Below are 13,115 nucleotides of genomic sequence, written 5' to 3'. Positions count from 1 at the left end.
CGAATTCGTATATCATTTTTCTTTCTTGTCCATATACTATTATTGTCTTTATACTGCAATCCTTACCATTTTGTAATCTAATTTAATTTTTATACGTCGTGTTAATTAGCAAAATCTTCAGGTAACTGACGACCTACGTCAGTGCCTTAAACATAACTTGAGTGTATGTGTAGAATTGGAAATGGTTCGAACTTTGTGTATAATATTATTGAAATATAAACATTCACTTTATGTGAAATGAAACTTTACAAAGCATAAAAGAAGTAAATGTTTTTTTTTATTATTCGTTGGATGTAAAAATACCACCTTCACATACACGAATCTTTCCAACGAATCCATACGAATAACCATGTTTGATTATTTTATTCGTAAAGAGCTAGCAAACAACTCTTAACCATTTGTACGGCATCGTTAACTAATTGCAAGAATTCGTAAAGCATTTACAAGAACTGTCTGGTTTGCTATTTTATGCGATTGTTTTACCATTCATTTACAAATATTACGATAGTGTTTCGATTGATAAATTGATAAACATGAATTCAAGCAAGCACTTCGCGTATATATATATGAATACATTACCCATGACGAAGAGGGTAAGGTTGTCTAACTAGAATTGGAAAAAAAAAATTGGTATAATATTGACTTTTTTCACTTGTAAAACATGTCTAATGTTCAATTGAAGAATGCTAGGGGCTGTATAGATTGAATTTACATGTAAACAACTCCATCGAACAATCATAACCGTTCGTAAAACAGTCATAACCAACATCATGTATTCGTATACAATCGCTAGTTTATTGTAAGCCAATCGTTAATTGTCCGTTAAAGCTTAGACCAAATCGTAACAATTCGCATTGCACAAGCAATCATTCTGAACAATATCGTATACACTCGTAAATTGTTTTATCGCAATGAATAGTGAGCTGTTATTGTAAACACATCGCATTCAATTCTTAGTAAATTTTAAAGTGATTGTTCATACTCGTTACCAATCGTGGAGCAATCGGAAATCACTCATAAAAGTGGCTTAAATTCGCAAAAGTTCGTGTAATTTGTACAAATTTTATATATTTTGGAGATTTGCAAGGATTCGTTATTAAGATTCGTGTGTGTGAAAGGGTATTATCCGAAATTCCTCCTGTTTCGCATTCTGTGATCGCCTCAGAGTGTTTTGACCTCGACAATGATGATTTGCATCTGGTTGAATCCCTCGATACTGTGGTAGGTCCATCTGAAAGGTCGATTTTCAGAAAGGGAAAGTTTTTCATGGTAAAGTTCCGTTCAAGTCAAAATCTAGGACATTACATTACAAATCATTTTTATTCAAAATTTTAAGATAAACAAATTCCTGAAACTTTACTAAATGCTTCCTAATACAGTAATTTACACATTTAGCCCATTGTTCAATACAAATATATTTTGCGAATAATATAAGTGAAAACATTAACCAATCAAATAAATCTTTTTATCCTGCAATGAGTTCATTAAAGGGCAAATAACGGGTGTCCAATAAATGTTTGCTCTATTTGTATAGTCACGAATAAAGCAATTAAGCTCCGCCCACCATCACAATTACGCGTCCCGTCGAATCTCTTCTGTCAATCTGTCAGTCACAGCGTTCCAAAGACACTGTGCCATCCTTCTCCCAAACTAACATGTCTTGCCGTGTAAATTCAATGTTTTACGGCGCAACTTTTAAACATTGCCACTTTGAATGTGTACAAACACAATCAAACAAATCAACAACTTTGTCAAAAGTGTAAGCAGGTCACCGAAGGATTTATTTCACATCAAAAAAACATGTTAAATGACGAAAATTTTTGTTTAATTTTGAATATTTATGTTATGTTTATGACTCATTTAAAATTAAAGTAAAAGTTACAATTTACAATAATTCGTCATATTAATCCATCTCTTAGAAGTACTTTTTGTCGCGGGTTTTCAATGAACGGCAAATGCTTGGGGGCCCACGACAGGTTCCTACTTTTGAATTAAATACTCTTAACAACACAAAACCATCAAAACTGACTTACTGCAGAATAAACACAATATTAGTGAATTACAGAAAATATAAAGTATTTGTATTAGGCTACTCCCCTTCCGAGCTGAATACAAATACTTTCTGTATTTTTCTGTAATACACTAATACTGTATATAGCCCTACCAGGACAAGTTTAACAGTTTTAGTCAGCTTACAAGTAATACAATGTAAATATCATATGATCATACCTTTGAATAATTGCTTCCTTATGTGTTGTCATAATCTTTTTACTGTCTCTTATTGCAGCATAAATGTAAGCAGATGGGCAGTTATTTGGCTGTTGTAGACGATAGTTCTGAGAACATCTGGATTGCAAAAAATATGCCACGTACGTTATTTTTGTAACTAATTTCGATTTAAAATCCTTGTCGGTCGAAAAAACACACAATCAAAATCGATATCAAAATGTCCTTAAAGCATTAATACAATTTTTTTCCTGTATGAAGATTTAAAATGTAAACAATCTCCTTTTTCAAGATAAGATCACAACGAAACATTCCGATAGATAACATGAATCAAGGAAGAAGTAAAATTTATTTTGTTTTTTAACCACTTACTGAGTAACCATTTAATATTTTTTTGTGAAGTCATCAGTTTTGTAACTTTCTCATTTATCCACAAAGGCTTGATTTAAAGCTGCATTAGCTGCCAAATTTGTTCAGTTTTGATTCTACTGAATTTTGTCGATTCAATGAAATAAGTTAGTAGTAATGCAATTGAAGCAATAAATGTCGATTATACCTACAGAATATTGTGAAAACAACTTTTTTTTTAAATCAGAGAAGATCGATAGCTCTGATCTAATTATTGTTCGTCAGTACTTCCGACGATTGCCGACAGGACATTCAACTGGGTTAAAAATACTTTAACCTTTGTAAAAAAATAACTACAAGGGATACACAGGTAATCTAGTGTCTTGTTTTCATTTCATTTCTTCTACTTCTTGATTAGTTTTCAAATAAATAATGGCCACATTTGTGCCACATTACGTCACAATAGGTAAATTTCAAAAGGATCCTTGCGTTATATTCGGAATTTTTTTCTTTTACGGCTTGAGTCCGTCGGTCTTCCTTACCGTTGAATAACCCCTTTCGCCTTGCAATCAGATTTGTTATTAAAGAAGCGACCCTTACAGCTCATGCGCGGATTAAGGTCACAAGAAGTCACATGTATACGAATTTATTTAGGTCGATTTTTTGTCTTACAAGATAATAAATATATAGACACCTATTTCATGTATTTACTGCATTTTATTTCTAGATATCAAATGAAGTTATTCAGGAAAGTACAATTTAGTAGTAATAATTCAAAATTAAGGTATATTTCAACAGAAACCAAAATTTATGAAATGACAGCTAATGCAGCTTTAAGGTAGGAGTTACGTAAATGAATGCCCCTAGCGGATTACGGGGAAAAAAGTTGTCGTTGCCGTTACTATGCGAGTTATTCCCCTTTGATCACTGACTGAAAAATGTTCGAAGGCAATTGAAATTGCCGTGAATATTTCGTTTGTAAATTGTATTATACTTAATAATATCACCTTACCGGAAAAGAGAGACCAGAAGTTGTTCACGAGAAAGAAAAAATGAATGCACACGAAAGTAATAACGATAATTTGGAATGGAGACAGGACAGAGTAGTGTAGTAGACATCTGGCAGATATGCTGAAAGGGTATAAAAAAACTGTACATAGTTCTCCCTTGTTTTTGCATAATTGCAAATCTGAGCAAAGATATGGTCTTCAGAGCATTCTTTATGAAAAAAAGAGAAATTTGGAAATTTCCTCAAATTAAAAATTAATGACCAGGCTTGTTTCGATGAATAAAATATATATGAAAACATGATTAGGTGCTCATTAGATCTATTGAAGAAGAGATTAGGTGCTCATTAGATCTATTGAAGAAGAGATTAGGTGCTCATTACGTAAGAGATTAGGAGCTCATTATTTCTATTGAAAAAAGAGATTAGGTGCTCATTACTTCTATTGAAAAAAGAGATGAGTTGCTCATTATATCTATAGAAAAAGAAATAGGTACTCATTACTTCTATTGAGAAAAGAAATGAGGTATTTATTCTATTGAAAAAGAGATCCCGTTCAATACACTTTTGATGAACAACTCGTGAATTAGACACTCGTTACTTCTATTGAAAAAATAGACGAGGCACTCATTATTTCTATTGAAAAAACAGATTAGACACTCATCACTTATATTTAGGATTGACCAACCACTCAAACAATCAATACGGACGACGTATTATTAAGGAAGATTAATTGGATTATCTCCCGTTGTACATAGTTTTTTTTTATTGAAATATTGGTTTTTTTAATAGGGTGTGTCAGATTTGTTTTACTACTTGTGTTTGTACGTGTATATCTTTTTTATAGGGAAGTATCAGTCTTTTTTTCAATTTCTTTTAAATTGTTCATTTTTCATTTCTTTTTTTTTTAAATTTAAACACTAATGATAAATTGATTGATTTGGATACTGATTAAGATTCTTTGAAAAATATACACAATATACAGGTTAAACATTATTGTACAATTGAACAGTTCCAGTTGTAATCTGAAGCAAGAAGTGGCAAGTAGGTAGCTTGACTATTTTTTTCAATATTATTATTACCTCGGGTCAACCCTACGTGGAAATGACTTGAAAACATCAAGATTGTTTCAATGGTTAGTATAAGAATCCATACATATCCGCAGAAAACTTCAAGGCATAAACAGCACTAGGAAGATGGCGATCAAGGTGGATTATGACGAGGATCAGATTCTATTCATTGACAACAGACAGTCGGACACGTATCATCCCGACAATACCCCCTCGTACTTTAAGGTGCACCTAGCGGTCATGTTTTACCTGAGTGGTGGGAAATGGGAAATCGCCATACTGGACTGCTACACCGCAGAGACAATCTCCAAGGCGAAAAAGAATCGACAAGAACTGTATATATTTTCCAACATATGTATGGGGGTCAATGTCTTTCACAGCCAGTTTTCCATGTTGCGTCGTTTATTTCCTTCCCCCAACAACAACTGGAATTATTTGTTTTCAAATCCTATTTACGTACCGGTGACAAAAACGAAATCAGCGATTTTGGAAATACATATATTGGACAAGAGTGGGAGAGAAGCCACCTTTTTATCGCAGCGAGTGTCCTGTACACTTCACATTCGAAATTGGAGAAGCATAGTCGGTTACAATCGTGAATGTTGAGCAAATATAATTCCAAACATGGACAAGTGGTCAAAATATTACCAAAACGTCCTTTAAGGAAAAAGTAATACCTACATCACCCACATGCAAAAGGGATCGTTTATTATCCCAATCTATAAACCTTCGAGCGTGTCGTCTACGTCAACCGTTTCTGGTAAAAACTATAAAGTTCAACTCATCAGCCCGAGTGTGCAAATGGTTGAAATGGCTAAGGAGACCTTGGAGAACGAAGGCGTGGATATAAGAGAGAAAAGGCGCAAACGAAAATCAGTCATAAGGACGGTGGAGCGCGGAAAAACAAGGTGAAAAAAAACCAGAGCATAGAAAGGATACGTTTTCCGATTAACATGAAACTGTTAACAATTAACACAAAATTGTACCGAAGCGCAACCGAGTGAACTAGAACTGTTTCGATTAACACCGTGCCAGTTGGGGATTGAATCCATTTCGTTTGAAGAATGTCGATCCACTTCACAAGTTACAGCGTATAACCCCATTGAGTTTAGTATATGCGGACAAAATGGTTTGCATTATATTGATGTAAACGCACGAAATTGTACGTGAAGTTGAAGGTGAAACATGCCAACGGTGACAACATTGCACTCGACGCCTCCATCGCACCGGTAAATGGATTTTTCTATGCACTGTTTTCGCAAGTGGACTGTTACCTACAGGGATCGTTAGTAACATCAACGAACACCAACTATCCATACAAATGCATAATGAAAACATTACTTGGGTACGGACAAAATGCCAAAGCATCCCAGCTTAGCAGTGCATTGTTTTTCAATGACAGAAACGGTTACATGGACACTATTGGCAGCAATTCGGGGCATTTCGAGAGGAAACAAAATCGTCGGCAATTCGAAAACGCTCGATGTTGAAGGTCCCTTGTTTCACGACTTGTCTGAAATGGATCGGTATCTACTGACCATGGTGGACTTGAAATAAAAACTATACCGCAGTCGTCCTAGTTTCTGTTTTATGTCCGACGATGTCGATTCCGATTACAATCAAAGTCAACCCGGCCATAATTTTTGCCCATTTGCAAGCGCTAAAAATTACGAACGCAAAATATCCTTTTACCAAAAACTGTGATGAAGCACATCACACTGATGAGTGGGAGTACAAACGCTGTCTTAGAAAACATATTTCAAGACGTTAAACCGAAACGCATCGTCATGTGAATGACATCTTGAAATGTACTGAACGGGGACTATCAACTTAACCCCTGGAATTATAAACATTATGACTTACTGCAGATAACTCTGTTTTGCGACGGTGTGCCGGTTGACGGCATTCCTCTCAAACTCGATTTTGACAAAGATAGAGGACCCGCCAACATTGCAGCTTACATTAAAATGTTGAAAGTGGGGTAACGATTCTGGAAACGTAATTACAGAACAGACTTTAATAATGGTTATGCTTTGTTCTGCTTTGATCTAGAGCCTCATTTTCCGGGGCAAAGTATTTGTGAAACAGGGGAAAATACGTCTCGAGTGTCATTTTGGTAAGCCTCTTTCAGAAACTGTGCCTCTGTTGATTTTAGCCGAAAATTCTGGTTACTTTTAAATTACAGAAAATAGTCAAATCAGAGTGGAACAGTAAAACTTATTGAAAATGATTTTGTTTCATATTAATATTCTCTCTCACGCTGTTTTAAGTTGAAGAGGGTGGATTTTGTTTTATTGTGTATGTTTTTATTTTTTCATGGTTTGTATTTTCGTTTTTTATTTAAAAGGACAGAAATTACAAGATCTCATTTTATTCAAATAAACAAAATAATATAAAATAATAAAAAAAACACACACACAATATCAAAACAAACAAAAAGTAAAGCCAATTATTTACATACAAAAGACTAACATCTATATGCTATTCATTTTCGTGATATCATGTGACTTTCTCTGCTGCAATACACCCTCCTTGTACATCTGATGTTTCCGGGAGTTGACAGCGCCTCTTGTTATTTCTTTCAAGGAAGGAATAGGAGTACATTTTGGTTCTTGGACCCACAAATTCGGTGATGGGTACGTGTGTTTTGTCTTTGAATTTTCCCAGTACTTTTTTATTCTGTTGGCTGTATAGAAAGTGTTCTTCTGGATACCCATTTGTGTCGAAACGGTGTAGGTAGTACTCCATGTCTTGGTACATACATTCTGTCTGTATATGGTACAGAAATTAATCGGTTTCGGAGAAGCTGATTCGAATTCGACTTTAGTACAATGCTTTCATATGGTTGTAGTGAAAGCCATACATGAGGAGTTTGGATAAATCTAGGACTGTGAATCCCATGCAGATAGGTTGATTAAAAAACACAGAAAAAAATGATCTAATTATTTTATTTTGACTGGTGTTTTTTTTATATCTTTCTATACATGCAGAACCTGTCCTCTTACAGGCCAACTGCTATCATTTGGTAATTTTAAGGTCGTAGTTTCCCTATATTCATTTATTTTGGAATTTATAAAATATTGAATTGAAAAAGAAACATGCAAATCTTGATGATCTGTAAATACATGGGTATATATGGAAAAACGTTTAGGTATCTTAGGCAATAATTCAAACAATTTAAAAGCTGCAATTTTCATCATTCACTATTTTCAAAATATAGAAAAACAGTTCAGGGCCAAAGATACTGGCATTTAAAAAGGTAAAATGCTGTACCTTAACTTTTTTTTAATATTTATTAAAAGGAATTCTTAAGCTAACATGAAGTGTTAAATTGACGAAGAAGATATATCTTTGTTTCCTGTTACTTAGACAATATTTCCAGGTCAGTTAGGGTTTATTTTTATTTACTTTTTCAATATTAATGTCATACCAGGCAAGTTTAATCAAAGGTACTCAGATTTGTTCCCTGTGTTTTTCCTAATCCTCTTTTCACAACACACACAAGCGCGCGCACACGCAATGTAAAAATCCTCTTTAATCGTATACATGTACAAACTGAAGTATAAGTTAGTATCGACTGTTTTCCCTTCTCCTAAACCTCTTTCCCTTTAAATTTCCCCCATTGTGATGTTGTTTTTTCACCTTAATGTTATCTCTCATTACTAATACATATTTGAAAATATTTTATTGTATACTTTTTTAATATTTAATTTGTCTGTGTGAAATGTCAAAGTCGGTGTAGATTCATTTCACTGGACACTATGGGAGAGAATACAAGTACCAAGACGACCTGGCGATTTATGGGTGAAAATGTACCGAAGGGAGAAATAGTTTATTTCAGTCAAATACTCATCATCGTTGTTATTATTATAAGGTCTTTGGTTAATATTGCTCTAACAAACGGAAATACGGAACTCTGGATTAGTTTATTGAGTGGGTGCACTGGATATATTTTACCAAATCCATCTTTGAAAAAAAAAACATGAGTGGATTAGCTAGTCTTACAAGGTTGCTCATCCGTATATGTATGAACTTATTTATCCGTGCAAGAAAGAAAGATAAGTGGATTTAGTCATAAAAATACACCTCATCCGCACAATCATGAACTTGGCCTTCGACGAGTGTCTTTAAATACCTGTATTTAATCCCGAGCGTATAAAATCCGTGCCTACAACCTCCAAGATAAAACAGTCTCAGATAGATTTACTTAGGAGTGTACATGACAGATGTCGACCGACGAATTTATTGAAACGGGAGGCAGTCCTCACTATTGACGACGAAACAAGGGTTATCATAAAAAAAATCCCAGTAGACGTAGTTTGCAGCAACATACAGTTATTCAGTTATTGGTGAATAGAAAGAAGGTCAAAATCAACAAGGAGGTTTGGCAAAAAATATTCCATTTAAACGAAAGTATTATGTAACTACTTTCCTTTTTAGAAGAACAAAGATGAACATGGAGAAGAAACTGCTGTCGACGGTTCTACTTTATTCCCTAGTAAACTGAAGCATGTCCGGATTGTGAAAGAGATCACCCGAGTCAACACAAACATGAATGTATAATGTTGGGGGAAATGGAGCAGTTAAACAGACATTTTGAACCCGTCTACAGTGCTTTTTCCATTGTGGACGTGTTGAACAAATTCAAAGATGACATGAAAAAACTTAATATGTCATCGCATAAAGTGTGGAACTACTTCTTCTTGAATGTGATTGCTCTGGACAAACATCGTTCACAATCTGTGAAAGACAATGTATACAGGCTGCTGGAGAAAAGAATCAATGCTCGTGGACAGATGTAAGGAACACTAGTTTATCAAACATTCTTTAGTTTTGATTTTGTGAATTTCTTTTTGAATGTAATAATAAATGCTTTTTAATACATAATTTCCTTGAAATACCATCAACAATAAAAAAAGTGAAAACGTGAATGAAAAAAACACCCAAAAATATATTGAATTATAAAAAAACTCACTATAAAAAAATCGAACTTTAAATATAAAGAAGTAAAAAACTGAACTATGAAAAAAAAAAAAAAAACAAAACAAAACAAAAACAAAAAAAACAAACAAACAAACAAAACAAACAAAAAAAAAAACAAAAACCACCGCAAATACAAAAAAAGTTGAAACCAAACAAAACACGGGTATTTCAAATCTTGTTTGTGCTATTTTCAATATCATTTTACAAGCTGTCGTCAATATGTTCACTAATGAGACAGTGCTGTTACCATTTCAATCTCCATGTTCAATTTTAATGGTTGGACCTACACATAGTTGTAACACAAGGTTGACTTTCCGTATCATCAAACATTCAGCCTCCATGTTTGACGTCCTACCATTGAAGATGATTTATTGTTATTCTGTGTATCAAGATTTGTTTGCACAACTGGAAATAGAGATTGATAATATTACTTTTCATGAGGGACTACCAACGAGTGAGCAAGTGGATAGTTGGTCGCAAAACAAAGAACACATGTTTCTGATCTTAGACGATCTTTTAACTTCGGCAGTTAACAACGTGGAAATCTTAAATGTATTAACTATCAAATGTCACCACAACAGGATTTCTGTGTGCATGCTCATGCAAAATCTTTATCACTCACCGGGTAAATGCATGAGAACAATTTCATTGAATATTCCGTATATCATTTGTTTAAAAATCACAGGGATGAACATCAATTAACAGTCCTCGAAAAACAAAGTCAAATATTTCATGTCAGCGTACGAAAACGCTACAAAGAATAAATATGGTTATCTGTTGATTGATTTAAGTTCACACACGGACAAGACATACTTACTTCGAACCAATATTTTCCCTAGTGAACATTGTATGGTGCTTCTTCCAAAATAATTTGCAAATATGAGAAAACAGGTTACACGACATTTACAATTTCTCTCGTTGCTTATCAATGCAGATGATCGCCAGCGAGAGGCTTTGTTAAAATCGATGAACAATGATCAGTTTAAAATATTACTGGAATGTATTTATAACGTACTGTATGGATCTATAAGTATTTCGAGTGTCAAGGAGTATAAATTCGTCACTTGACAAATTGCAGTCGGAGACACAGAACGTATTAAAAGAAAGAGACTTTTATTAAAACACCGCTCTCTTTTACCTTTATTGTTAAAGGCTGTCCTGCCACAGCCTTTTAAGTCATGGCGCGAGAATTGATTCTCATATCTAAGCTGCATTACAAACCAGCATCATACCACTGACACGCAGGAAGAAAAATGTGTGAACAAATCAAGTGACAACGTTAAGAACGCAAGTGAACCTGCACAAAACAATTTAACAACGCTGATAGATATAACAAAAAGTACAGAGAAAAAGCCAAGACTATTCAACATTTTGTACAGTCGCTACCCGCCATACAGTGGAGAAGTTAGTATTAACGGAGAGTTAATTCCAAACACTCACGTCATTGATATAATACGACATCTAGTTTCACCGACAAACGCCAACGGAAAACAACCAGAAGGTTTTGAACGATTTAGTACATTTCTACAGTCTATTCACGTTCCCAAAAGTTTGTTTTCAAATGGGAAAGGGAGAGGGAAGTCGCAGGAGAAGCCGTCAATCAAAGACAACAGCCAAGAATCAGAAGAATAAGCGGACAGCAAAAACAATGAAACGAATGAAGACGATCTACCCGAGAAAAGGGATAAAAGTGGCATGGAACCCCAAAACAAAGTGTTCGTGCAAAGAAGTCTACAAATTGTGCTTCTTAACAAGAAAAGACAATTCAAGTGGTTGCGATTCAAATAATTTTAAACACGTACTGTTTGTCTTTACGTTAAAAATAAAAGTTTCTTATTTTTAGTCTTACTTTATTAGTTGATTTTCGTACATCACTACCATTAAATGAAATACGACCGACAATCATCAATTAAAAAACAGGGAAAAATGAAAAATTTAACAGAAATTGGAAAAAAGCTTAATATTTCCATATAAAAAATATACACGTACTAACACGAGTAGTAAAACAAATCTAACACACCCTAACAAAAACCAGTATTTCAATAATAATCTATGTACAAGGGGAGGTAATCCAATTAATCTTCCTTAATAATACGTTGTCCGTCTTGTTAGAGTGGGCCATCAATCCGCTATAGCAGTCTAATCTGGATTTTTTTCAATAGAAATAATGAATGTCTCGTCTCTTTTTTCAATAGAAGTAACGAGTGTCTAATCTACGAGTTGATTACCAAAAGTGTAATTGACGGGATCGCTTTTTCAATAGAATAGATACCTCATTTGTTTTTCAATAGAAGTAATAAACACATCATTTGTTTGTCAATAGAAGTAATTAACACATCATCTCTTTTTTCCATAGAAGTGATAAGTGATTAATTTCTTTTTTCTCAATAGAAGTAATGAGTACCTAAATTTTTTTTATAGATATAATGAGCAACTCAAATCTTTTTCAATAGAAGTAATAAGCTCCTAATCTCTTTTGTCAATAGAAATAATGAGCTCCTAATCTATTACGTAATGGTCACCTAATCTCTTTTTCAATAGAGATAATGAGCACCTAATCCCTATAATCCTCTTTAATCCTGATTATCGGGAGCCACCTCTAAATGAGGTTACTTGCAACCGTAAATCATACTATTTATACCATTACAACCTCTCTTTTTTCTAGATAGGGACCAAACTACTTTGACAATTTTTTTTTAAACATGAGTAGTTCTGATGGTGGAGCGGAACATGCATGCATGCATGCCTACCGTTCCAAAGCTCCAGATGTCCCACTTGTAGTATTTTACGGGAGTTCATATCGAAACCCCACGAGGTTATTATGTTGTCTTTTTTTTCTGTTAAAGCTGACCTTATCCGAAAAAAGAAACATTGTTTAGCCTATGATCTCAGCTTCCGGCAAATATTTGAACAATGCCAGTTTTGTGAAGTTTATACATTGCATCCCCTTTATATGACTTGAGGTAAAAACATTATAAACCCTATGAAGTCAGCCTCATATCTTGACATACACTTAGAGACCAATGGAAAAGAAAAAAATAATGACCAAACTATACGACAAATGCGATTATTCATCATTCCGTATTATCAACTTTCCTTTCACATGTGGCAAAACCTGTTCAAGAGAATTCATACTCTATACCAGAGCTTATCGAAGCTACGCGGACTTTGTGTACTGTGCTTGACTTCTTACAATAAGGTTTCTGAAACAGGGTTATGTTGTTACAAGATTAAAGTCATCACTACAAAATTGTTTGGTCATTATTATGAACTCGTAAATCATTTTAGTGTATCCATGCATCTGCACCATGTGAACAGATTTGTTAACCATGTCAAACATTTACTTTCCTCTTTCGTCGACCCTGGACGTGACATTGTATGAGCAACTCGGCTGGAGTTTTTACAAATAGAGGAATCCTTGTTCCTTTGCATTGATTACTCGTTCAGTTATTATATGTAATTGCATACTACAATACACCACT

The 13,115-nt window shown here is 34.2% G+C and overlaps 1 protein-coding gene across 1 annotated transcript in view; it reads left to right on the top strand.

The window, feature by feature from the left end:
- Positions 1 to 13,115, top strand: part of LOC148604770 (collectin-12-like) — a 41,244-nt gene that overhangs the window by 22,694 nt on the left and 5,435 nt on the right. The window contains exon 4 of the mRNA XM_088550791.1: positions 2,288 to 2,369. Coding sequence (XP_088406917.1) covers positions 2,288 to 2,369 — 82 coding nt within the window. The remainder of the gene's footprint in view (positions 1 to 2,287; positions 2,370 to 13,115) is intronic.

Source organism: Perna viridis, chromosome 10 (genome assembly GCF_037379345.1).
Source record: "Perna viridis isolate PV_CMFRI_1.1 ecotype Kerala chromosome 10, ASM3737934v1, whole genome shotgun sequence".
In the NCBI taxonomy this organism is placed as follows: domain Eukaryota; kingdom Metazoa; phylum Mollusca; class Bivalvia; order Mytilida; family Mytilidae; genus Perna; species Perna viridis.
This window is presented reverse-complemented; position numbering and strand designations above follow the sequence as displayed.